General features: G+C 37.8%; 1 protein-coding gene across 1 annotated transcript in view; it reads right to left on the bottom strand.

Moving 5' to 3' along the window:
* epha8 (eph receptor A8) overlaps nucleotides 1–25,376 on the bottom strand; it is a 649,052-nt gene that overhangs the window by 5,458 nt on the left and 618,218 nt on the right. Inside the window, 4 exon segments of the mRNA XM_039755789.1 lie at nucleotides 8,070–8,225; nucleotides 17,154–17,344; nucleotides 17,684–17,833; nucleotides 23,707–23,916. Of these exon segments, the coding sequence (XP_039611723.1) occupies nucleotides 8,070–8,225; nucleotides 17,154–17,344; nucleotides 17,684–17,833; nucleotides 23,707–23,916 (707 nt within the window).

Genomic DNA, 25,376 nt, shown 5'->3' with positions numbered 1-25,376 from the left:
ATCCCGCTAGGTGGACTCATTGGGTGGGTATATGATGCCACACCTTCTCTTCAGATACAAGAGTTACAGTACAAAGTGTGCTGATTCCAATGAGTGGACTACATTATAAGTGACCGTGAACATCCTGTCATGAAAGTCATACATTCATCCAGTGAAGGCAGGTGAGATGAAGACTTTATTGAACCATTACATTGATTAAGTGGAGATGTAAATGATGGGCATAAATAGAACTGATTTTACTGGTGGGCAGCCGATACTTGCATTACACAGATGCAGAAAAATACACTTTAGAGACCAATGTTTCTTGTTTTGTACCCCAAAAATATTTTTTAAAACCCCCAAAATTCTTTAAGTGAATTTCGTTTCTCACAAATTGACAGAAAAAAGAATTTTTGTGTCAGTTTCATGAAACTGTATGCTAATCCAGACTTTACTGTTACAATCTCTTTGAAATACAGTAACAATGTATCCCTGTAATTTTTAATGCTCCTCTTCCTCAGTGCATGACACTTGCCTTCTCCAACAACTGCATATGATTTCTACATAAAAAATAATATCAGCATCTGGCCTGTCCATGTTGAAAGACCATCAAGATTAAATTAACTGATTAGTTATTTGGCATTAACAAATGTCATTATTGAAATGGGAACTCTTAACAATATACATGAAAGACAAATCTGAACCAATGGCTTATTATGGCCATTGTAAACCTGACAGATGAGGAAATTGTATCATTTGAATTTGAATATTTGGTATATCGTATAATTTTAATATAACAGTTTACCTGTCCCGTAGGAAAGTTTTGCTGCTCAAAGGTTGATCTTTGATGACTCATGAGACTTCAAAGACATTCTAATGTATATTTCATTTAGGAGTCAACTTTGTTTGAAACAGATGTTTCTCCTAAAAATTCCTTAAGAGAAATAAGTTTACAGCAAAATGAGACATAAGGTGCAACCAAGGTAAATTGGCAGGATAAGTGAATATCTCGTGGTTACATAGTGGCCGTAGTGGGATTTGAGCCCACAACATCAGAGCTTGGAGTCTAAAGCCTTAAGCACAATGCCACACTGCCTGTCTTCTTTTCTAGAGTGAGTCCGATCTAATTGGAGCACAGCAATATAAATTAGAGCAACTAATTTTAGTATTCAGAAGCAAGGACTGCAGTTTTGTAATCATAGGAAAGTGCTCTTTTACCACCAACGATTGGTCATATATTTAACCATATATTACTGAGCACACAATGCAAACAGTTTCAAATTACAAGGAGAAAAATCTGAGAAGCTGGAGACAACAGAAAATGTCTGCATTTTATGTCTTTCTGATCTCATTGTTGTGTACGAAAAACCAAAAAGATAAGAAGATTTCTTTTTGGATTTTTTCATTCCTAAGGGGCATTATGCAGCTGCAGAAACAAACAGGTGAACAATAAAAGGTAAAGTACCACTTCCGGTTAATGGAAATAGTCCCAAAAGTTGACAGAAATCCACGTTTGGTACCTAATACTGTTATGCAAAATTTGGTTGACCTAACTGAAAGTGTACTCAAGTTATCGTGTTTATACATACATAATGAACACACAAACACAGACACACAGACATAATTCCAAAAATGGTATTTTCTCACTCAGGGAGGTCTAAAATGTCAAGATTCATCAAAATCATCGAAATTGAATTTGTGGAGGATTTCAATACTTTCCCTACATTTCATATACGAGAAAGTCAGGGAGGTCTAAAACGTTGAGATTCATCAAAATCTTGATATCAAAGTTTTGCCAAATTGCAAATCATCAGCAAAACAAATTTTAATGTCAGTGTTGTGAAACTGTATGTGAATTGAAACTTGGCCACTATATTGATGGTATACATCATTTAAATTAGAGTAAACATTTACAGAACATCTAAACTGTGAGCTTACAGTAATGTATAATACAGTAATCCCTCCTCGATCGTGGGGTTGCGTTCCAGACCCCCACGAAAGGTGAAAATCCATGAAGTAGAAACCATATGTTTGTATGGTTATTTTTATATATTTTAAGCCCTTATAAACTCTCCCACACTGTTTATAAATATTCCCTGCACAGTTATACAGCATAATCCCTTTGTATTCTCTTAGATATTAGGTAAGATTTATTGAAATTATGTATATAAACACACTGTTTATATACATCCATCCATTTTCTAACCCACTGAATCCAAATACAGGGTCACGGGGGTCTGCTGGAGCCAATCCCAGCCAACACAGGGCACAAGGCAGGAACCAATCCCGGGCAGGGTGCCAACCCACCGCAGTGTTTATATACAGTAAAACCTAAATATTATTTTAAAGATATCGAGTGTCTCCGATATCACATATGTTACAGCCATTACGATAGACAGGCCACCAGCAATAAATACGTACAATGCAAGAAAAGAAAAGAATTGTATACAGTAAATGTGTGTACAGTGACACTAAACTACATACATGTACTAAGTACTGTAAGTAGAAAATGAATTATGGTTACTCACCAACAATGACACAATGACTTGTCCGATAACAATGAGTTTAATTTTACTGCACAACAAAGGAGAGCGTTACAGCTCTTCTAAAGGAGTCACTTCAGGCAACTGTGTAGCACCGCCGTTATTCTTCTTCAATCCAAATCCCTAAAGCAGATTCCATCCAGACTACTGCCTTATTACATCCACTTACAACTCGTTTTGCACCCTGGTTAAAACGACACTGCGGCCGTAGATCTTATATTCCTTTCCTACTTTTTAAATAAAAAGAATTGTAGCCTCATTGATGCTGTAATGGCGTCCTACAGCGGTGTAGCTTTTCCCTTCCTTCAACAAATCTAAAACGTTTACCTTTTCGGCAATCGTTAACATCTTCCGTTGGCGCTTGGGCACAGACCCTGAAGCAGTAGCAGGAGCAGATTGTTTTGGAGCCATAATGAAGGGCTTGACTATGCACAAAGATAAACACAAAAGAGCACAAAAGTTAACTGTTTACACAGCGAAACACGTTGTTGCTGAATGAGCGAGACGAGACTTCCTGGTTAACACCGCATTCAGCACACAGGAACTTAACTGCGTGCTCTGATTGGTTACCTTCTCAGCCATCCGCCAATAGCGTCCCTTGTATGAAATCAACTGGACAAACCAACTGAGGAAGCATGTACAGGAAGTAAAAAGACCCATTGTCCGCAGAACCCGCGAAGCAGCGAAAAATCTGCGTTATATATTTAGTTATGCGTACATATAAAATCCGTGATAGAGTGAAGCCGCAATAGTTGAAGCGCAATATAGCGAGGGATTACTGTATTCCTCGCCCTCACTGGCAGTAGTCTTCTTCTATGATTGCATTTGGTTTCTATCTGCATAAAAAAATAATTTCATTGTCTGCCCTGAACATCTGGGAAGTCCATCAAGATTTATTTCACTGCTTAGGGCTTTGACCATTGCCCACATGTTTTTGGTCTAAACAAATGTTATAAAAGAAATGTGAACACTGAACAACACACATCAGTCAAGTTCATACAAGAAGCCTTAAATCATTCTACATCTGAGAGATGTTACCGTTTATGAGTTTAACATAACATTCTCATACACACATAATTCAATTCAAGGTCATAAGAGCCAGCGTTTATCCTGGTAACATTTGTCACAAGGTGGGCACCTGTGTTGAATGGGATGCCAGTACATCACTGTGTACACTCACTAAACGCAACTAACCTCTACATCTTTGGGAGGAAAGTTGTGAACTTGGGAAAAAAAAAAAATAATGCTAAACATAGCAAGAATATGTAAACTTTACATAATCAGTGTATGGGTAAGCCAGTCTTATGGAGTCATGGGACCTCATCTCCAAGCCTCATATATGTTGTCACACCTGTGCACTTGGATGGCTAAGGGCTTACCCGAGGGTGGAACACAAGAGCAGGTTTTTTCGAAGAGCACTAACCTTTCCTCTTCCTATCCTATAGATCTCCTTAAGAAAAAACAGCATCAATTTCCTCCACTTCCTGCTTCCCTTTCCTAACCACGCCTCATACTGAGGTCACTTCCGACCTCAATTACTGGACCCCACCTCTTACTTCCCGGCTACTATAAAAGCCCAGCACCTTTCCTCTTTAGTTGTCCCTTTTTTGGACGCAGAACTAGACATTATTCTGGAGCCATTTCTTGAAATTGTGATTTGTGTTTCATTGTACGCTGTATAACATAGGGGGGCAGTTCCCCAAACCATTTTCTGCTCTCTTTGTGTCTTTACAATGTGCAATGTCATAATTATGACCTGGCATTGTATTTTATAACATAAATAAAGGGTAAGCAGGAAACATGATCTCATTTTAAGGTATGTATCATTTTTCATCAGTACATTTCTTATTCTTGAGGTAAATATCTTATTATAATTTTGTAATTGCATCTTTATTATCACTGTATTTTATCACAGTGACAAATATATCTCATTATAAAGACAAACTGTTCTGTTATTAAGGAAAAAAAAACTCATTGTGTGGTTGAAAGTATTCATATCTTGACTTTGTGAAAAAGAATGCTATTGAGATAATTATCTCATTATTATGAGGTAGTATCTCAGTGTTATGAAATAGTTTCACATTCTTGAGAATATTATTTCATTATTAAATCCACAATTTTTTGTTTTTGAAATAAATCTTCAATTTATGAGCTGAAATACATACCACAATTCGAAACATCACACTATTTTGCTGTAAAGAAAATGATGACAAATTCAGACAGAAATATTTGATTTGTCATCATATCAAAATCATGAAAGAAGTTATTATTATTATTAGAATCATATTTCTTTATTAATTACATCTTACACAAGTCAAATATAATAATAATCCAAATCCTGGTGTTAATGTGATCACCTTCTACACAGCAACTTTGATTTTTTGAATGCTATAAATGTTAGGACCAGCTGCAATGCAATATATGAGCCAAAGTATTGCTTCATATTGCTGAAATGCGTGTCTGTTTGTTAAAAATTTAATATTATAATTAAATCATAAAATGATAACATTCAAATAATAATTGACTTTTACAATTATGACATGGTCTTTGAAGTGAATGACAAAAAGTAGTGAAAAATGTATTTGTTATGGATTTGGGTTCACATAATATTGAAACATTGTCTACTGAAAAATTTTTACCATAATACGTAATGATATTTAATTAACTAATTCTGTCTAAAAATCAGAATTAAGAGTATGCATACCTGTATATACAGTATGAGCATTAAATAGTAAATGTGCTAAAGTAAGCTCTCATTTTTTTTCATAGAGTGGGTCATTTTATTTCATGAAAAATGCATAATTATAATGTTCGCAAAATACAGTCTATACATCAATTTATCTATTATATAGCTCCTTACCTATTTATCTACAGAGCCTCCAAAAAGTGTTCACCCTCTTAGAAGTTTTCACATTTTATTGTTACACAACATTCAATCACAGTGAATTAACTTGGATTTTTTTAAACTGATCTATGGGGAAAAAAACTCTTTACTATTAAAATGAAAACAGATCTCTGCAAAGTGGACTAAGTTAATTACAAATATAAAACACAAAATAACTGATGGCATACGTATTCACATTTTTCCAAGTCAGCTTTTTATAGATGCACTTTTGGCAGCCATGACAGCCTTGAGTCTGTGTACACAGGCCCCTATTAGCTTTGTCTCACTGGCAAAACAAATCTTGTTCCACGGCCCAGGTCTCTTGTAGACTGCATTAGGTTTTCTTCCAGCATGCCCTCATATTTTTCTGCATTCATTTTACCCACACAAGCATTCCAGGGCCTACTGCAGAGAAGCATACCCACAGCATGACACTGTGACCACCATGCTTTACAGTAGGAATGTTGATCTTTTTCTCATATAACATGCAGTGTACAAACACGATGTTTAGTGTGATGCTCAAAAAAGCTAAATATTAGACAAATGAGACCATACAACCTTCTTCCATCTGACTTCAAAGCCTCTCGTGTGCCTTCCTGCAAGCTCAAGACACGGTGTCTGAAATGGGGAGTTTGAATTGGGAGATTGCAGATCATTTTTATGTTCTCAGCTTTGTACAACAATATTATTGCTTCACTCAATTACATGTTTTGTCTCATCATGGGTCATCATTAACAATATTGCATCTCTCTATTATATAAAGAAAACTCGGGACAAGACCTGTTCAGAGAGACAAGACGTGACTTTCTCAGAGAGACACTTTCACGTCCCATGAGACTAGACTTTGTGCCAAGAGATTTAATCACGCCTGGGGCCGGATAAAGACAAAGAGTAGATGACAAAGTAGAACGTTGTAAAGAATTCAAAAACGTTGGTGAAATACACATGCAGAGCAGGTTAGAGATAGTGGAAGTAGGAAAATTCGAAAGTCCCAAAAAAATGATAGTAAAGATCACATTAGCGCAAACAAACAGAAAATATTACTCTGTGAAATAATGGAACAGCGAGAACAGATCGAATAGTGTTTGAGGATGTCTGGGGGAGAAGAGAGACAAGGCAGTGAGACAAAAGGACAGCTGCTGTACAGGCTTTTAAATGTTCGAAACACCACACGAGATGCAGACCATGTGGCACAGCAGCAGCAGCTGATCAAGCAAAGAGAAGGTAAAAAAAAACCCTGAATTTGTTTCCCATTGAATTATTGTTTAAGAGGGGTTTTGGATGAGTGACTGCATCTCCTTGGGGTGCGTTCAGCACCCTCTTCACAATGTAGCACAAGTGGGGGGGGGGAAGGTTGTCGAAGCCCCCTAGTTTCCATAAACAATAAAAGCACGCAGGACTAAAATGGGTGTACGATACTGATAAACCCTTAAGGAGGAGTGGTCCTTTCTCTCTACTCCCCAAAAAGCCTTTAGAAACTCCAAAAAATTAAAAAAAAAAACTCATCTATATGAAGGGAAACATAGATCTTTTACTCATCACTCCCTGTTATATTTTGTGATGTTATATTTTACATACACCATGACCCTAATCAGGAAAATAAATTTAGGAGAGATATTTTAAAATAACTGAACAAGATTTAGCTGGACAATGGCCATGGTGGCATGATACTCGTTGGTTTCGGCAAATAGGATTGTCATTGTCCAGTGTACAAGCTCATACATTTACAACAAATTGATGCCATCATATTTTTATTAAAGCAATGCCCTCAATTTTTCAAAAGTCAGGGCCATTAAACACATGCAATGCAAGTTCTCAATACCAATCAACACTCAGCATTATGTGCTCTTAATGGCATCTAATGGCATTGCATGCATTACAAGGAAAATACTGAGGAATGTGAAAAATAAACACGCACACAAAATATGAGATATCGCCATGCCACAATGAAACAGAATGAAGCACAATTTTATTTATATTGTATGCTTTATATATTCTCAGAAGATAGTAAAGGGAGAGTAACTGGGGATGCTGTGTTCAAGTGGGTAAAAACAAATGGAAACTTTTACTGTTTCTTGTCGTTAGACATTTTTTCAAATCCATTTTATGATGAGACAGGTCTAATTTTAATGCTTGATGCAAATGTGGCATCTTGATTTGTAGAAAATGTACTGTAAATTAACTTTGAATGAGCCACCTTTGAATCATCTTAATAACACTAAAGAACTCAGATCCTCCGTCTCTGTCCATCCAGTATTCCCTGGACCTCCACACCATACCCCCACTGCAGATGCTTTCTGTGGTACAAGACTGGATTAAGTGCATAAAGTAAAAATAATGTGACACCAATTTATACGGCAAAGTTGGCATTTAGTGCGTTAAAGCATTGAATGAGGTTAAAAAGAAATGATCTTAAGTTCAGGGAAGTGCTGCATCCAGCCTGTAAGTTTGCACTTTCCTGGATGACCCTTTTTTTTCTCCCTGTGTATTTTCAGTCATTTTATATATTTTTGCTTTACTAACCATTGATATATGGCCAGCCTCTCCTATACATAACAGAATCAGGAGATTTATGTGCCCAGGTCTACAGTGTGAGATTTAAAACCTCTCTTGCAACAGAGCATAAAGTCCGTTTAAGGAATAAATCACCGGTGGCTACTTACTCGAGATTCATTTTCATTACGTGCCCCAGTGACAGGTATCCAGCAGCGGCAAAGTTTTCTTTGTAGCGACCCATTTTAATGCCATCCAAAAAGTCATCCACTGTGCGACAGGAGGTGAAGTCGGGGACGTGCTTGTTTGTTAACGGGTAGTTTAACCTACAGGGAAGTCACAGCACCTTCAGTCAGTTAGATGTAATCTCTACAGGTGATTAATGTTGTACAAGTGCAATGAAAGTGAGCCATAAAGCAATTCATTTAGGGAAAGGATCAACACGATTTCTGAAAGGTAAACAAACTTTAGTGTAAAAGACAAAAATCAAACAGTGGCATCAGTGTCTGAAATGAAATAACCCACATAAAAAAAGTCATGTTTGCACCGCATATCGAGATTCACTCAAGATGTCTACTGACGTTTCTGTTTTAAAATAAACATAATCTCATGCACTGGCAGAAATGACTCAAATGCCTGAGAGTGACATAAGCTCTGAATCACATGTCTGACCATACAGGTTATAACCTGAATATCCTGTTCCTTTCCTCAGAATTATTAATGGCATACAGTGGTGCTTGAAAGTTTGTGAACCCTTTAGAATTTATTATATTTCTGCATAAATATGACCTAAAACATCATCAGATTTTCACTCAAGTCTTAAAAGTAGATAAAGAGAAATCAGTTAAACAAATGAGACAAAAATATTATACTTATTTATTTATTGAGGAAAATGATCAAATATTTCATATTTGTGAGTGACAAAATTATGTGAATCTCTAGGATTAGCAGTTAGTTTGAAGGTGAAATTCGAGTCAGGTGTTTTCAATCAATGGGATGACAATCAGGTGTGAGTGGGCACCCTGTGTGATTTAAAGAACAGAAATCTATCAAAGTCTGCTCTTCATAACATGTTTGTGGAAGTGTATCATGGCACGAACAAAGGAGATTTCTGAGGACCTCAGAAAAAGAGTTGATGTTCATCAGGCTGGAAAAGGTTACAAAACCTTCTCTAAAGAGTTTGGACTCCACCAATCCACAGTCAGACAGATTGTGTACAAATGGAGGAAATTCAAGACCATTATTACCCTCCCCAGGAGTGGTCGACCAACAAAGATCACTCCAAGAGCAAGGCGTGTGATAGTCGGTGAGGTCACAAAGGACCCCAGGGTAACTTCTAAGCAACTGAAGGCCTCTCTCACATTGGCTAATGTTCATGTTCATGAGTCCACCATCAGGAGAACACTGAACAACAATGGTGTGCATGGCAGGGTTGCAAGGAGAAAGCCACTGCTCTCCAAAAAAAACATTGCTGCTCGTCTGCAGTTTGTTAATGATCATGTGGACAAACCAGAAGGCTATTGGAAGAATGTTTTGTGGGTGGATAAGACTAAAATAGAACGTTTTGGTTTAAATGAAAAGCGTTATGTTTGGAGAAAGGAAAACACTGCATTCCAGCATAAGAACCTCATCCCGTCTGTGAAACATGGTGGTGGTAGCATCATGGTTTGGGCCTGTTTTGCTGCATCTGGGCCAGGATGGCTTGCCTTAATTGATGGAACAATGAATTCTGAATTATATCAGAGAATTCTAAAGGAAAATGTCAGGACATCTGTCCATGAACTGAATCTCAAGAGAAGGTGGGTCATGCAGCAAGACAATGACCCTATGCACACAAGTCGTTCTACCAAAGAATGGTTAAAGAAGAATAAAGTTAATGTTTTGGAATGGCCAAGTCAAAGTCCTGACCTTAATCCAATAGAAATGTTGTGGAAGGACCTGAAGCAAGCAGATAATGTGAGGAAACCCACCAACATCCCAGAGTTGAAGCTGTTCTGCACGGAGGAATGGGATAAAAAATGTTTAGTTGTGGTTATTGCTGCAAAGGGGTTGGTCACACCAGATATTGAAAGCAAAGGTTCACATACTTTTGTCACTCGCAATTTTCCTTAATAAATAAATTACCAAATATAATAGTTTTGTCTCATTTGTTTAACTGGTTTCTCTTTATCTACGTTTAGGGCTTGAGTGAAAATCTGATGATGTTTTAGGTCATATTTATTCAGAAATATAGAAAATTCTAAAAGGTTCACAAACTTTCAAGCACAACTGTATGTGAAAGGAAAACAGAACACATAGAAGGAACTGCAGTACAATTAAAACTGGCCATCTATTTATATAGTAAAATAAAGGATTTGGTATTTGTAATAGTGGTAAACATAAACTTTGCTAATACTAATTATTCATTGTATAACATTTTCCCAATATTTGCAAAGGCAAAAGCAGGCCTGCTGAGTGAAAAAACTGGACTCCAATGGGTTAGTTTTTTACACCTTTCAACAGCTAAGATAAGCAGCAGGTACGCCTGCTATATTTCCTTACTTCTGCCTCCTATCGACCAAAAGAACGTAATATCATTTGACACACTACCCCCCTAACATGCTGGTCATGTCCTAAGCTCTGCATTCCTATTTGTCTTTCCTTTCCATCTTTCTCTTTTCTGGCTTCCAGCAGATCAAACTTGCATCGAACAGAAGGAGCTCAGGCGGGCCAACTGGCCCTTTTTTGGTGGTAATCTGCTTATGCTGTTCTGAACAAGACAGCGAAGTTATCAGCAGACGCAGTACTGCCAGTCGGAGTGCACAGAATAGATAATGTCTGCAGCTTGTAAACTCTGAAGTTTGCTCAGAAGGTCGGGCTTCTTAATTCTTATTGCATGCCGGATGCTTATCAGGCAGACTGGCAGCACTGACAGGGACTTCCCCATTGAGAACTAAGGGCTGCAGCGATCCAACTATGTGTAATTAAAGATATTTCAAACTAGCTGGGGTCCGTTCCCATCTCAGTAGTCTAAAAAAGTTCCTTATTCAATCATGCACTTCACTATACCCAGTCACACTGTTCTACTTTATTTGAACCACTTGGCTGTGGAAGTGGAGAGGCTAGAAGGGCTGCCTTCTTATTCTGTTAGCTGTTTGTTAAGTTGCTAGGGAAAAATAAAACTACTAGATGTTTCTGATTTTCTGTTTAAATTATAAAATTCAAGATTTGCTTTGTTACTTTCATCTGTACCTTACCCTTCCTTTTCAGTGGTTAACTGGAGTGCCACTATCAATATTTCTCCTTTTTCTGGTTATGTTCACTAATTCTTCCTTGATTTGTTAACTAGCCAGAGTACCCAGTATTGCCCAGGTATACTTGTATAATAGGCTAAAATAAGAAAGTTAGTATTTATGTGTTGTTTTAAATGCTGCTGGCAGAAATCTTAGTGTCCCATCCATCATCTCCACTACCTATCAATTTTTGCTCTCATGCATTAAGAATTTGTTATTTTTCTACATGATTGAATTCCATAACTGCAGGAACTCCTTGAACGCTGCTTCTGTGTATTTGCTGGTTTAGTATGGTCTCATGAATAGATGTTAATTTCATATTAGCAAATTGATGATTTGTGGTGCAATTGAATTTTATAAAATGGCATTTAAGTGTGGCAAAACTACCATTTTTGTGTCGTTCCCTATATTGAACCCCTATTAATGATAACACTAATAAAACTCCATACACACTCTGTATGTCAGGTTGGGTTAACTATAATATAAATTAACAATTTCATGAACATCTGCTCATATGTTTTGGAGTAATGCATGTTTCTTGTGGTGGTTCTCCCGTTTTACAACTCCCCTACTGGAATTCTGGAAACTCAATGCAGCCTAGATTTTAAATTGCATTACCATTTTGTGATGGTAGACATGACCTTTTTGAATGGTGCATGATCTTTACGTTGGTCCCCCACCACACCACACCACACAACATTCAGTCCATAAGCCATCATTTCCATTAAATCAGTGAGTGAAGGTAGCCTTCACTGTAAGTAGGGCCAAACCTAATCTTGCTGAAGCCAGATGTTGTGATGGACAGCCGGGTCCCATGCCCAGCCGGGACGCCCCTGCTGCATACGTTCCGGGGGAGCCACCATGGGCAGCTCAATACCTCCCCCGGGACGCTTGGTGGCAGCCTCCCTGGCCGATGTTCGTTTCCCAGTCTCCTGCATGGCCCCATGGGACATGGAGTCCTCCACAACCTGGATGGGAGCTGGGGTGGCCGCTAGGGGGTGCTGCCGAGACTCAACCTGGCTGGACGAGTCATCAGCCCCACCCAGAGGCGAAATTGGGACCAGGTGGTCAAACACCTGGAACACTTCTGGGTGGGCTATAAAACGGGCCAGCCTCCACCACTCAATGGCCAGAATTGGGAGCAAGAGGACGAGGTTGCCTGGGAGGAGTGGTGGAGCGAGGTGGAGAGTTGTTTGTGTTTTGTGCTTTTGGGACTGTGTTGGGCCTGTGGGACACGGGGAAGATGTGCCCCATGGCTGAAGAAAACTAATAAAGCCTGTGTGATTTTTACACATGCCTCTGCGTAAGTCTGTGCTGGGTCGGGCGCTATATAGCTTCTTTCACAATGTATAATGGACATACATCTGGAGACAACCGTGAGTGAATGTTGTTTAAAACTGGGGAGGAATAATTAGACACTTCTCTGAGTGTCACGTTTCTAAACCAATCCAACACCTAAAGGGAAGGTGATTTTAAACTGAAAAGATCAGACGTGCTTTGGTTAACCTGGTCCAACAAACAGCAAACTTCTGATTTTCTGTCCCCCCTGGCCATTGAACCTTACTCTTATTCGATGTTAATTAATGTTGATTTATTTTGTTTTCTTATTGTGTCTTTTATTTTTCTATTCTTTATTATGTAAAGCACTTTGAGCTACTGTTTGTATGAAAATGTGCTATATAAATAAATGTTGTTGTTGTTGTTGATTACCATGAATTGTCTACAGTCTCCTAAAACAACCCTATTACAAATATAATTTGTGTCTCATGGGAGAAGAGCACATTGCACTTTTTAGAAATAAGCATAACCATTTGGAAGAAAAAACCTTTCTGTTGCATCAGATTATACATTGGTGCTTCAATGGACAATTGGTAATCATGAATGAAACGTCGTCATAGGTGCCGTGTCGGCTCTCTGTTGTTCAGTTACAACAATACTGTGGGAGTCGATGTGAGGTCGAAAGAACTGGCAGCTCTAGTCATGAAAATATGAAGAGTAAAATATGCATTGGAAGTAAACAATGCGACACACTCCGTCAGTTGGACTGCCGCTAAGACATCTAATTAAGAAGAGACACAGGAGATGCAGTACTCAAAACACACAAATCAACAAATCTGTCTTATGATACGAGTTAAGCATGGACAAGACTGCACAGCACCCACCTTCTGACTGACTAATAACTAAATTAATCATTTTAAGAACTAAAGGAAGTTAACATTACTGTTTAATTAGGAATGCAAACATGCCATGAGAAATTAGTTGTGGCATTTTAACGTGTTGCATATCCAAAGACCACGATGCTTATCCAAACTCTGTTTGCTGTTGTTCTCCCATATAGTGGCACAGCACTCAAAAATGACAGAAAGATATCCTAGCAGACAGAAGCACGTTTTAAACGTGTAGACTCAAGTTGCTGCAGTGGTCTCCGTGTGTTCCTGTCTGTCTTCTCTGTCGTCACACTCATTCCAATGTATAAATGAATTATTAAGCTTCAGTTCGTTTGTGCTACTTGAGTCTCTGAATTGATAACAGTGATTTAAGCTTTTTATTTTCTGTCAGCGTAAAATATTTTGTTCCGATTCTTTTGCTCTTTCCTTGTAAACTTCACGGACTGTGGGTGTAGCCTTTGTAGCACAGGATTTCTCTGTTATTCACTACACACTTTTTAGCAGGTCGTCCTCAAACATGCATTCTCGTTTGAGAATCACGTCTGGCCCCACAAGACTAGGCTTGACATAAACAGTATGCCAAATTAATTACTACTGGCTAAAACATTTTGGTCTGATAATGCGGAATTGTAAATTATGTGGGGCCTTAAAGTTTGTTACATTAACAGTAATTTGCATGCAAAATTTTAAAAAATTCAACTGAAGGTGCTTGTAGTGATACTTTTCTTTGCCCTGCAAGCCCATTACAACAACAAATCCTGATTCATTTTTTTAAATGCCATGTAGCCTGAATTTGAAGTTGCTTCAGCATTATTATACATGCATTAAAATCACTTCAGCTATTTTGAAATAATGTACAATTTTTGATTTGGGCTACCCATTGCAACCTCTCTACCAGATGAAATCTTTGAAACACCATGTAGGTTTTAAGTTTTAAGTTGACCAACAGCAACCTAAATGCAAAATTTCAATCAACTGTTTTTGCATGATTGGCAAAAAAAAAACAACAAGCAAACAGGCAAGATGCAATCTGAGGGTTGAAACAAGGTCCTTGGTGTGCAGAACAGATAAATAACATGAAATGAAGCTGAAACATTTAAAAGACAGATGAAGAATATTGCAATTTTATTTTTTAGATTATTTTTATCCTTAACTCTTTCTAAATGTTGAAGCTAAGGGTCAGGGCCCTCTTACCATCACTAATCTCTCAGGTGTGCTGTCCATATTGCAAGTCACATGAGGATGAATAAAAGAGACCACTCAGTCCTCTGTTCTCTGTCGAGGCATTGCCACAAGCCCACCACCTCACAGTCAACACTATAGTGATGGAAAAATTCACGTTTTCTGGAATGAGGAAACTCCAGTTATAGCTTGCGTGCTTTCCCAAAGGTATGCCATTTTGATATTCTGCCATCTGACTAGTGATGCAGCTTGTGCAGTGAGGCATTGCAGCTTGCCAAAAATGTAAAAGCTTGTTTGATGGACTCTTACCCAGTGATATCTGCCTGGAAACAACACCTGGTCAGGTCATCTTTATGCCTTAATTCTAAAACACTCCCTGCTCAAAGACTGATTATGATCAACTAGAGGAATCCTAATCCACCACCTATAACTCAGTGGGAAAGTATCTCAAATTGGACAAAAATGTAATTCCTTAAAAGATCATTTGAAAATATTTTTAGAAATTAGTACAAATTTAGGTTGGCGCGGTGGTGCAGTGGGTAGCACTGCTGCCTCTCAGTTAGGAGACCCGGCTTCGCCTCCTGGGTCCTCCCTGCGTGGAGTTTGTATGTTCTCCCCGTGTCTGCGTGGGTTTCCTCCGGGCGCTCCGGTTTCCTCCCACAGTCCAAAGACATGCAGGTTAGGTGGATTGGTGATTCCGAATTGGCCCTAGTGTGAGCTTAGTGTGTGTGAGTGTGCCCTGTGGTGGGCTGGCGCCCTGCCCAGGGTTTGTTTCCTGCCTTGCGCTCTTTGTTAGCTGGGATTTTCTCCAGCAAACCCCTGTGACCCTGTAGTTCGGATAAAGTGGGTTGGATAATGGATGGATGGTACAAATTTATTAATGTAATTGTAAAGTAATCTGGATGGGCTGTGTTTAACCTTTTAACTTAATTTGCCATTTTATTTTATGCAAAAAAAACACTTTAGATGTAGCTCTTTTGTCGCCAAGTTCTCTACTGAGTCTACTGAGTATTGGGAAACATATTGTATTTATTTGTTTTGATATTATTGTGTTTTGTTAATGCATTCTGTTCTTTAAAACTATGAAGTAAAATAATAAAAGGTGTTAATTCAAAATTTATGTGACAGCAAGACAAAGGACATACTTAGTTGTCTAGAATGTCTCGAATGTCATTAGAGAATGTTGGCTTGTTGTAGACAAGCACATTGTGTGTCAGCATGGACTGCTGCTATGAATTAAGATATTCAGCTGTCTTCAAACAGCAGGCAAAGCTTCAGCAAACTGGCAAACTAGATTACTATCCAAGATCGGGGACATACTTAGCTGTCAGTTGTCTAGAATGTCTCAAATGCCATTAGAGGACGTGTCCAAACAGCAGGCAAGGCTTCAGCAAACTGGCAAAGTAGAATACTATCTGCGATCAGGTCACTCTTAAGTGTCTACAACAAAGAGGGAGTGACATCAGTGTGGTCCATTTGAGTGATTATGTCAGATCTGCCATCCATACTGCTGCAGAAACTGACGTCGGTCACAACGCCTGTAATGGTGGCAGGGCAGCAAGAAACACATGCCATGTTACTGGTGTTATAGTTGTTATATTTCAGCAAGGACCCATGTTTAAGTTTGTTTTGTTCATACTTGACTCTTGTATTTATGTTAACGTTACGTTTATTGATTATGTGCATTATCCTTTGTTTTCTATCTATTTATGTAAATCGCCTGTGTTATGTTTCATGTGTTTTGGGGATGTTGCCCCCAAGGAGTGGGGCCATCTGTCAATGACTGTCAAGAACTTCTCTCCACCCAGGAAATTCAAAGGGTGTCCCACAGTTCCTGGTGATTTGTTGTGAATGCTCCCTGGAGTTGGTGAGTTTTGTTGTGTTTACTGCTTTTGTGAATTTCATGACTTCTGACCTTCTACTCTGTGTGTATTTACTATTGAATTATGTTTTGGGATCGTATCTGCTATGAATTCCTTTACTGTTTAGGTAACTTCCTTTTGTCTTTATTGCTCCACAGAACTTCTTTTGAGCAACGGGGCATTTTGAGAAAATAAATATTTTTATTTTCGAAAGATGCTGTGCTTTTCCTTATATCTAACTAGGGTTTAAAGGTTTACTCCAATCTAGAGGACATTTTTTGAACTGTTCGGGACTTACATGCTTTCAGATTCTCAGCTCGAAACAAGAGAAAAGCAACCCATTAGAGGCTCTCTGCTCTCATTCCCTAAACATCTGGCAGTCTGATCCAATGTTAGACACTGGTGTAATGTAAAATATGTGCCTCCCACAGAAATAGTGAAGACTGGACCCCCTACCATTCCAAAAATGCATTTGTTTTAAACCCACCTGCCCCTCTGTTAAAGTCAGAAACAATTAAAATAAACAGCAAGGCACAGGGCACACTCAGCTGGCATGAGAAATTTTTCATGGGTTTGCTAGATTGAATTGGTTTTGGTTGCCTGCCATATTTAAAACTTACTTATTTTCATTTCCAACTGGGGATGAAAAAGGAAAGGACTGGTGCTCTGTATTTGGTTCAAATCCATTATATCTCAAAAGAACTTTAAATCTTAACCATGAATACTTAACTTTATTACTAGCAGGGCACAAACTAAGATGAATATCTTACCGGCCAAGAGTCTCTGCACCTTTCAGATGATCTGGGTTACGGATAAGCTTGTCAAAAACAGTCACAATCTGGCAGAACCTGGGCCTCTCATTGCGGTCTTTCTGCCAACAATCCAGCATCAGCTGATGAAGAGTAGCTGGACAGCCCATGGGGGTGGGCAGACGATATCCTTCCTCTACTGACTTGATCACCTACAGGGGACAAAAAAGGAGTAGATGTTCAAAAAGTCATCAACACTGATGGGTAGCTTATACAACTAAATAGCACCCTGCTGTAACCTGGGCTAATGGCTGGAGCTGTGGAGGACTACTGAAAGTTAAAGGATGGCCTGTAAGACTGAGTGTCTTCCCGCTTCCTCAGCATTGTCATCATGCAAGTAATCTCAAAGGTAACATGCTATATCTTGCATAAAAATTAGAAAAGATTTACGAAGTTCTATGAAAAGCTGCCATAAAGATAAAAAATATGTTTAAAAAGGTCTATGGTCTATCTATGCATTTATTATACCTAAAAGACTAGATGCCACTTACATCTCTGTTAGTCAAATTCCAGTAAGGCCTTTCCCCATAAGACATCACCTCCCACATGACAACGCCATAGCTCCACACATCGCTGGCTGAAGAGAATTTACGGAAAGCAATTGCTTCTGGAGCAGTCCAGCGAATGGGGATCTTTCCACCCTGTGATGAAGCAAGACAGACAGCCATAGCTGGGTTAACATTTTTTTAGGGACATACCTATAATCATAGCCCTACTCACACCAACATCAGCAAAAGTCTCATTAAATTTAACTTAATTATCTTGTCCTTTATGTTAATTTGAGTGTTGTGAGCTGCTGATGTCACTAGCCTGCTTAACTAGCTACAGCTCTTGACAAGACACGGAAATCATTGCTGTGCACCTTAATGCATATGTGACATCATGGTCACCATCCTACTGAGTTTTGAGTTTTAACTTTTTTTCAATAAGAATGGCTAAGTTATTGCAACAAAATGTGTATGAAATAAGCAAATTGTTAAGCTAATGATGTTATGTTGTTTCCATGGTCTTGTCCTGTTTCCATTCATTTTGTCACTTTTTTGTTACATTTTGTTACACTGTTCAATTTCTACTTAATATTTATAGTACTGGGGTGTTCTACCATGTTAGCCATTATGAATGTAGTGAGAACTCAAGCAAAATGACACCTTTTATTGGCTAACTAAACAGATTACAATATGCAAGCTTTCTAAGCAAACTCAGGCCCCTTCTTCATGGAAGGTTACCTTGCCTGAAGAAGGGGCCTGATTTGCCTCGAAAGCTTGCATATTGTAATCCCTTTAGTTTGCCAATAAAAGGTCTCATTTTCCTTGACTTCTCACTACTTAATGTTTACAATTTAGTTCAGAGTTAAATAGGTTGAGGCCTTCATTTGGTCTATGGCTCTAAGATGTTGCAGCTACTAAAACTGCAGTCACTTGATGGTAATAAAAAAGGGATTTGACACGGTACCGGCCTCTCGCCTTCCTGAGTTGCTCTTTTAGTGGGTTTTGTTTAGGCTTCTCAGTTTTGACTTTTGCTTCTTGGTTTTATGAGAAAGTATAAGAATGTCATTTTGCATATTTTTATTTTGATTTAAATTATTGTTATTTTATTTTCATTTCACAGTGGCATTTGTTTATTTTTTTGTAGGTTTGTTCATCCACGTTTTTAAAGCCATTGCTATGTTGCTGTACCAATGGCGACCATTGCTAGCAAGTGATCTGACATTCATTTCATATGTGATGTCAGCATGCAGAAACTATTTAAGACAACAACTCAAGCTTTTGGATATGCTAAGATCTCGGAAATTCTATACAAATTATTATAGTTAGGAAAAGGATCAGTTAGGGCCTTCTTTTGCAACATTTTCTTGGACTCTGACTTTTAGAATTTTGGTTTGGTTTTCAAACGTGTTACTTATTATATAGTTTAACTTTCAGATTCCTGCCTATTTTATGATTATTCTTGCACACTCACTAAACTTCATCTACTGGTCTTTGCTTTTTCCTTAGGTTTAGGATCTGTCAATTTACCACCTCACCAGTATACTTACTGTAGTAAGTGTAATAGTAGCTCCCTTGGACTAGTTTTACAGTGTTGTTACAAATCTGAAATGGTTTTCATAAAGCACTAAACCATTTCCAGGTTTTAACCTTTCTTTTTGTTTTTAGGTTTATGCTATGAGGATTCCCTTCTGGATTTGTTTTTAAGAGTGTTTCTTTGACTTATTTATATCCTTTGTTTGCTCCAGATCTTTCAGTTCTTTGCCAGGTAATGGCTTTTCATTTTGAATTATTCCTCCTTCTGCCTTATCTTTTCCTTTAAATTTAATTGAATCATCAGCTTCCGTACTTTGTTCTTTTGTTAAAGTTAGTTGTGAAATTGTTGTCAGTTTATTTAACACACAGTACATTTGTAATCGAAATATTGTACAGTTTTGGCCTTCCTATTAGAATAAAATATCAACAGTTATGAGTGACAGGTTGCAGAATCAATGCTGGATTTCGTAGCTCTTAGTTCCTCATATCACACTGATGTAGTCTTTTAGCTCTGAGAAAAAACTAAATGATTAACTAAATTGATTCCTTTTCATAGCTGTAGTCAATTTCATAAATTGTCTTCCTAAACGCGTATGACATAAAAAAGTGACTAAACAAAACAGTGTCTTAACGCACTCCATCTCTAATTCTGTAAATGTCTTTTATTATAGAACCTTGCAAAAATCTCTCTTTCCACATTAAGGTTCATATAGTGAATGGACACAAGAATCACAATAAAGAACAAATGACCAAAGTAACATTACAGTACATATCAAAGAGGGAGTCTGTCACATCACAACCAATTCACTGAACACTAGATCTAAAATTAAATTCCTTACTTTAATTAGATTTCTTAATTCTCTTAGTCTCAAAAAGGAGTTCACATTCTTATTGTATAAATAAAGACTGGATAGTGAGCTCACGAAGCACACAATGTTAACTTTCAGATTTAAACTTTACATGCTTTTTTGATGAAAATTATCTTATCTAATACATAAGCTGGTATTTACAATTTCTGACCAATTTCTTCAATTTCCCATAAATTATTGAGTGCTGAAAAGAGCCAACACATGAATGATCAAGAGGGATGGAGTAGTGGTCCCTGGTGGGTAAGAGTGGTCCATAGTGGAGTTTCCAAAGGGTGAAAGGCACGATTACAGCTCAAAAGCCCTGCGCAGCACGCAAAAAAAGGTGCACAATTTGTGCACTCACACAGTTTAGAAGGAGCATAAGTCTGGATGTGTGTTTTCTTTGTCTGTTTGTCGATGTGTTTGTTTACTAATGCTGCAAAAATGGCTGAGCTGTTTTCACAAAATTTGACAGCTGTGTTGCCATTGGTCCAACTTCAAATATAGGCTACATGTCACATTGGGGAGAGGGATTATAATGAAAGAGGGGACAACCCAAAAACCTGTGCAGACAAAGGGACTACAATTCCCATCAGTCAGCACAAGTGTACTGGGGCTGAAGTGAAGACACATTTAGCCCACACATTATTTTGTAGCAACCTAAGTGCAATCTCATTAAAACCAAGAGGTATACACAGAGTTTTCTTCTCAACTAATTTAGATAACAATCTAATTGCCTCACTGGATTACAGCTTTCTCTTTCTCTCATAGTTTATGTCCGGGCAACACTGATATTTCAGGTAGTTACACATAAATTAATTTGCACCACGATCTTTGTTGTTGAATAAATCATTATTTTAAAATTCATAAAAAAAAAAGTCCCCAAGTAGCTTGCAATGGTATTCAACGGTTAATCCTGAGAATTGATTCACATCTTATGATGCATATCCATTTCCTTTTGACAAAGACTTCACTTGTTTTTCTGAAACTCCAGCAGATTTAAATAAATCCACCACCCTCCTCATTTCTTTAACAGTCTCTCTACACAACATTGATGGCCGTGTCACTGAAAGCCATTGTATCTTTCTGAATGTTGCTGTCCTGCATTGATAGAGATTAGAGTAATCATGATATTTTTTTTTTCTGGTAAAATTTTATTTACTGGATTTAAAGAAATAAACTCTTTTTTAATCAGCTAATACGTACAGAGCTAGAACACTGGCATTTTGTGACTTCACAGTGGTCTGCCTTTTGTTGTAAGATTAGCTCACACAAGGTATTGTAAACTGTAGTTCAATTTTAATCTATTTTACTTACAAATCTAGAACTTTAATCATGAATGTTTCATACAGAGCAATGTGGTTTATGTGTCCTTCCCTCAGGAAAGGTTTAGCCATTTATTTCTGATATATTATTTTCGCCAACTTGTCTCAGTGGTGTGTAAAGTGCATTTCTAAAATTAGAACTGCTTTGAATTGGACACATTTGGCAAGTTTTTGTTTTGTTTTTGCTCAACTATGAAAAAAATAACTGATTTCAAAAATGCCAAAATTATACTTTAAATCAGTGGTTCACAACCTTTTCTGTGCCCCAGACCCTTAGAAAATGTTCGCACTTCCTACAAAAGTAATATCATGTTTGAATGTGGAGAAGTTAAATTTCTATTTTTTGAACCACAAATCGAACCCCATACAGTACGAACTGAACTCCAAAACATGAGCTTTTAACTCAGTGCATACAATTTCAATATAAATTGAATTTTTTAAGAACATTAGAACAATCTGGACTAGAACAGGCCATTCAGCCCCACAAAGCTCGCCAGTCCTATCCACTTAATTCTTTTAAAAAAAACATCAAGTCTAGTTTTGAAAGTCCCTACTGTCTACCATGCTACTTTGGCAGCTTATTCCAGGTGTCTATCGTTCTTTGTGTAAAGAACAATTTCCTAATGTTTGTGTGAAATTTACCCTTAACAAGTTTCCAACTGTGTCCCTGTGTTCTTGATGAACTCATTCTAAAATAACAGTCTCGATCCACTGGACTAATTCCCTTCATAATTTTAAACATTTCAGTCCTGTCATCTCTTAATCTCCTTTTGCTTAAACTTAAAAGGCTCATTTTCATCCTCTGTAGCCCTGGAATCAGCCTAGTTGCTCTTCTCTGGACATTTTCTAATGCTGCTATGTCCTTTATGTAGCCTGGAGACCAAAACTACACCCAGTACTCCAGATGAGGCCTCACCACAGTGTGAAATAAAGCTTGCGCAGAACCTCCTTGGACTTATACTCTACACAAAAGGGTGCTACATAACCTCAAATTTTGTTTGCCTTCTTAATGACTTCTGAACACTGTAGGGAAGTTGATCGCGTAGAGTCCACTACAACTCCTAAATCTTTCTCATAAGCTGTACTCTCAATTTTTAGACCTCATATTTTGTATTCAAACCTACATTTTACCGTCTTACGTGTAATACATTAAATTTACTGGCATTAAATTTCATCTACCACATATCTGCCCAAGCCTGTATGCTGTCCAAGTCTTTCTGTAATGATTTTGATTCCAAATTATCTGCCAATCTACCTATCTTAATATCATCTGCAAAATTAAAACCTTTATACCTTTATAAATTTCAATAATCTTACAAATACACTCAATCTTACCTAGACACTCAATTGATGATCTGGGGGCTTGACTATCCTGCGAAACATCAAGCACCACGAGAAAATCACACATGATCAACGACATAGGGATTTGGGAGATTGCAGATCCTGGTGACGCAATGGGTGCCGGCACACTGCTAAGCAATGAAACACAATCAACAAGCTTTGTCCCCTGATAACACTTGCACTGCAGTTCAAAAACAGTTGTGCTGTACATTTAAAACTGCTGCCCTACTGCCAGGACCACCAGCAGGAGAGATGGACTGAGTGTAACCAGAAGGTGTTGCATCCAGTTTAGTCCCTTTGCCCACCTCTGACAAACCTCGAAATCAACATCATTTCACCTCGACGCTCTCTGTGGATCATTGGAAGGTCCAAATTTCATTCTCTTATAAAAAGTTATTTGCCTATATGAATTTCGAACTGCAGCAAGGAACCGATGAGAACGTGCATTTCTGTTGCTCATTCACAGGTGAAAATTGCTCGTGCAATGCTTGATTCTTTCATATCACAAAACAGGAGTGCTAACTAATAAATGGTCTTCATATTAAAGCACACTGCAAAACACTCATTGCACCACAATAAAGCTGAACAATACACCTCACTCAATTGAGGTGAATCGTGACACAGCCTTCCTCCTTGTCACACCACCTGAAATGTCATCTCACATCCCCTGGAGGTATGGGCACCCGTGGTTTGGAACTCCTGCTTTAAATACTAAATTGATGCACTTAGTTGCACATAGCTATTACATTAACTCCATATAACACAATGTGTAATTTTAATGATGTCTTTGCGACTCAGAGCCTATAAGCAAATTATAAATAGGCGACAAAAATAACTATGCTTTTTATAATGCTGAATGAAATCACATACAGTGCAAATAATGAAAAAGACATTCAATTTTTGTCTGATTCTGACATTGTCTAAAATATTTCTGGTCACAACAAATTGCTCAGAGGCCGACAACTGGAGAAACACTTACACTGGTTGTGTAGGCACCATCAGGGTCATCTTCCAGAACACGTGAGAGGCCAAAATCAGACACTTTGCATACCAGATTGCTGTTGACAAGAATATTACGAGCTGCCAGGTCACGGTGAATGTATCCCAGATCAGACAAGTACTTCATGCCGGCCGCAATCCCCCGCAGAATTCCCACCAGCTGGATGATACTGAACTGACCATCATGTTTCTGTAGTAGGGAGAAAATAATGAAAAATGTCACAAGTATTTGGAAAATAATTACAGAAGAATGAAGTGAAGATGAATTTATGCACTGACACTCAAAACACTGAATAAAATGAATGGATCTCACTAAATTACTTCACTACACAAATGTACAAGATGGACAGGGAGGGTCAGTAGTCAAGTCACCACCATGTTGTGAATGTATAGTCAGTATGAATAAGCAGCTTAGTAGCAGCTGGAAGAATCCTAACTCACCTGTTCTAAGTCAGTGTGTAATTGATGTTTTATACTATTTGAAACTGGAAAAAATCAAATTCTCACTTAGAGGATCTGTACAGAACTTTTTCAAAACCTGGCAGGATCTAATTAATAACATTTTAGAATAAGCATTTAAACTGAGGAAGAAGGTCCTCTCCCCTCTTTAACTCCATTTATCTTTATTCATTTATTAATTTATCTATTTATTTATTTTTACAAGCTTGAAGTTTCACTGTGCTGGCCTAGCTCTCTTTCTCAGGGGTGGGGGTTGATTTGTTTCAAACCTATTTTTGTAAAACCTGAGTTATTTGTATGCAATGTTATTTGATTTTAATAAAATCTAAATAATAATAATTAAATAATTAAAAAAAATAAAGGGACATTTTATGAAGACTGGAAACATTTATCATTTACATTATTTCTGATGAATGACTACCATATTCCATTTGTGTGGATTTTTTTTATACCAATCATTCATTGGCATAATATTTAGTCCCAGGTATTTGACTTCCAACATGGCAGTTCAGAAAATAGTCAGACACTTCATTTAACGCATTCAGACTTTGTTGCCAATTCTCCAGTACCGGTAGGGTTAGAGGGCACCTATACTGATGTACCGTGGAAAGGCATACCTTCCATATGTGTATGCAAGAGTTTTACTGGGTAGGAAAGTAAGTATGTCCACTCTCTCTGTATCAATCAACATGAAAGCTTTACTAGATAAGAGTCATGAGGATGGACTTATATTTTACATATAATATTTAGACATGTATTTTTGTAATGATAAATCATGTATTTAGAAAAAACTTGTACTAAATAACAGAAAATGTTTTCTTGTATCCATCCATGTACCAGAGAATAAATAAGAATTTACTATGCCTGTTCTACTTAGAGAATACTAGATCAGAACCAGTATAATCTATGAATTATTTCCCACTTGCGTATGCAAGGACAAAAAACAAGTTTGCCCTAGACCAGATTATGAGTGAAACACTGATTTGGTAGAAGATTCAAGGACATACTGTAAGTCATACGTAGCCAGGACTGGTCAAGGGGCACAAGGCCTGAACATAAAATTGGACTTGATTCCTACACTATGACATCCCGTTGGTCCAAGAATTGCAGCAGAGAAGCTTCAGAGCTACAGTATTCAGAAGCTCAATGTTTCTCTCATGCCATCAGCTCCATTTAGAGACCATGCCACAT

Source organism: Polypterus senegalus, chromosome 6 (assembly GCF_016835505.1).
Source record: "Polypterus senegalus isolate Bchr_013 chromosome 6, ASM1683550v1, whole genome shotgun sequence".
Classification (NCBI taxonomy): Eukaryota; Metazoa; Chordata; class Cladistia; order Polypteriformes; family Polypteridae; genus Polypterus; species Polypterus senegalus.
This window is presented reverse-complemented; position numbering and strand designations above follow the sequence as displayed.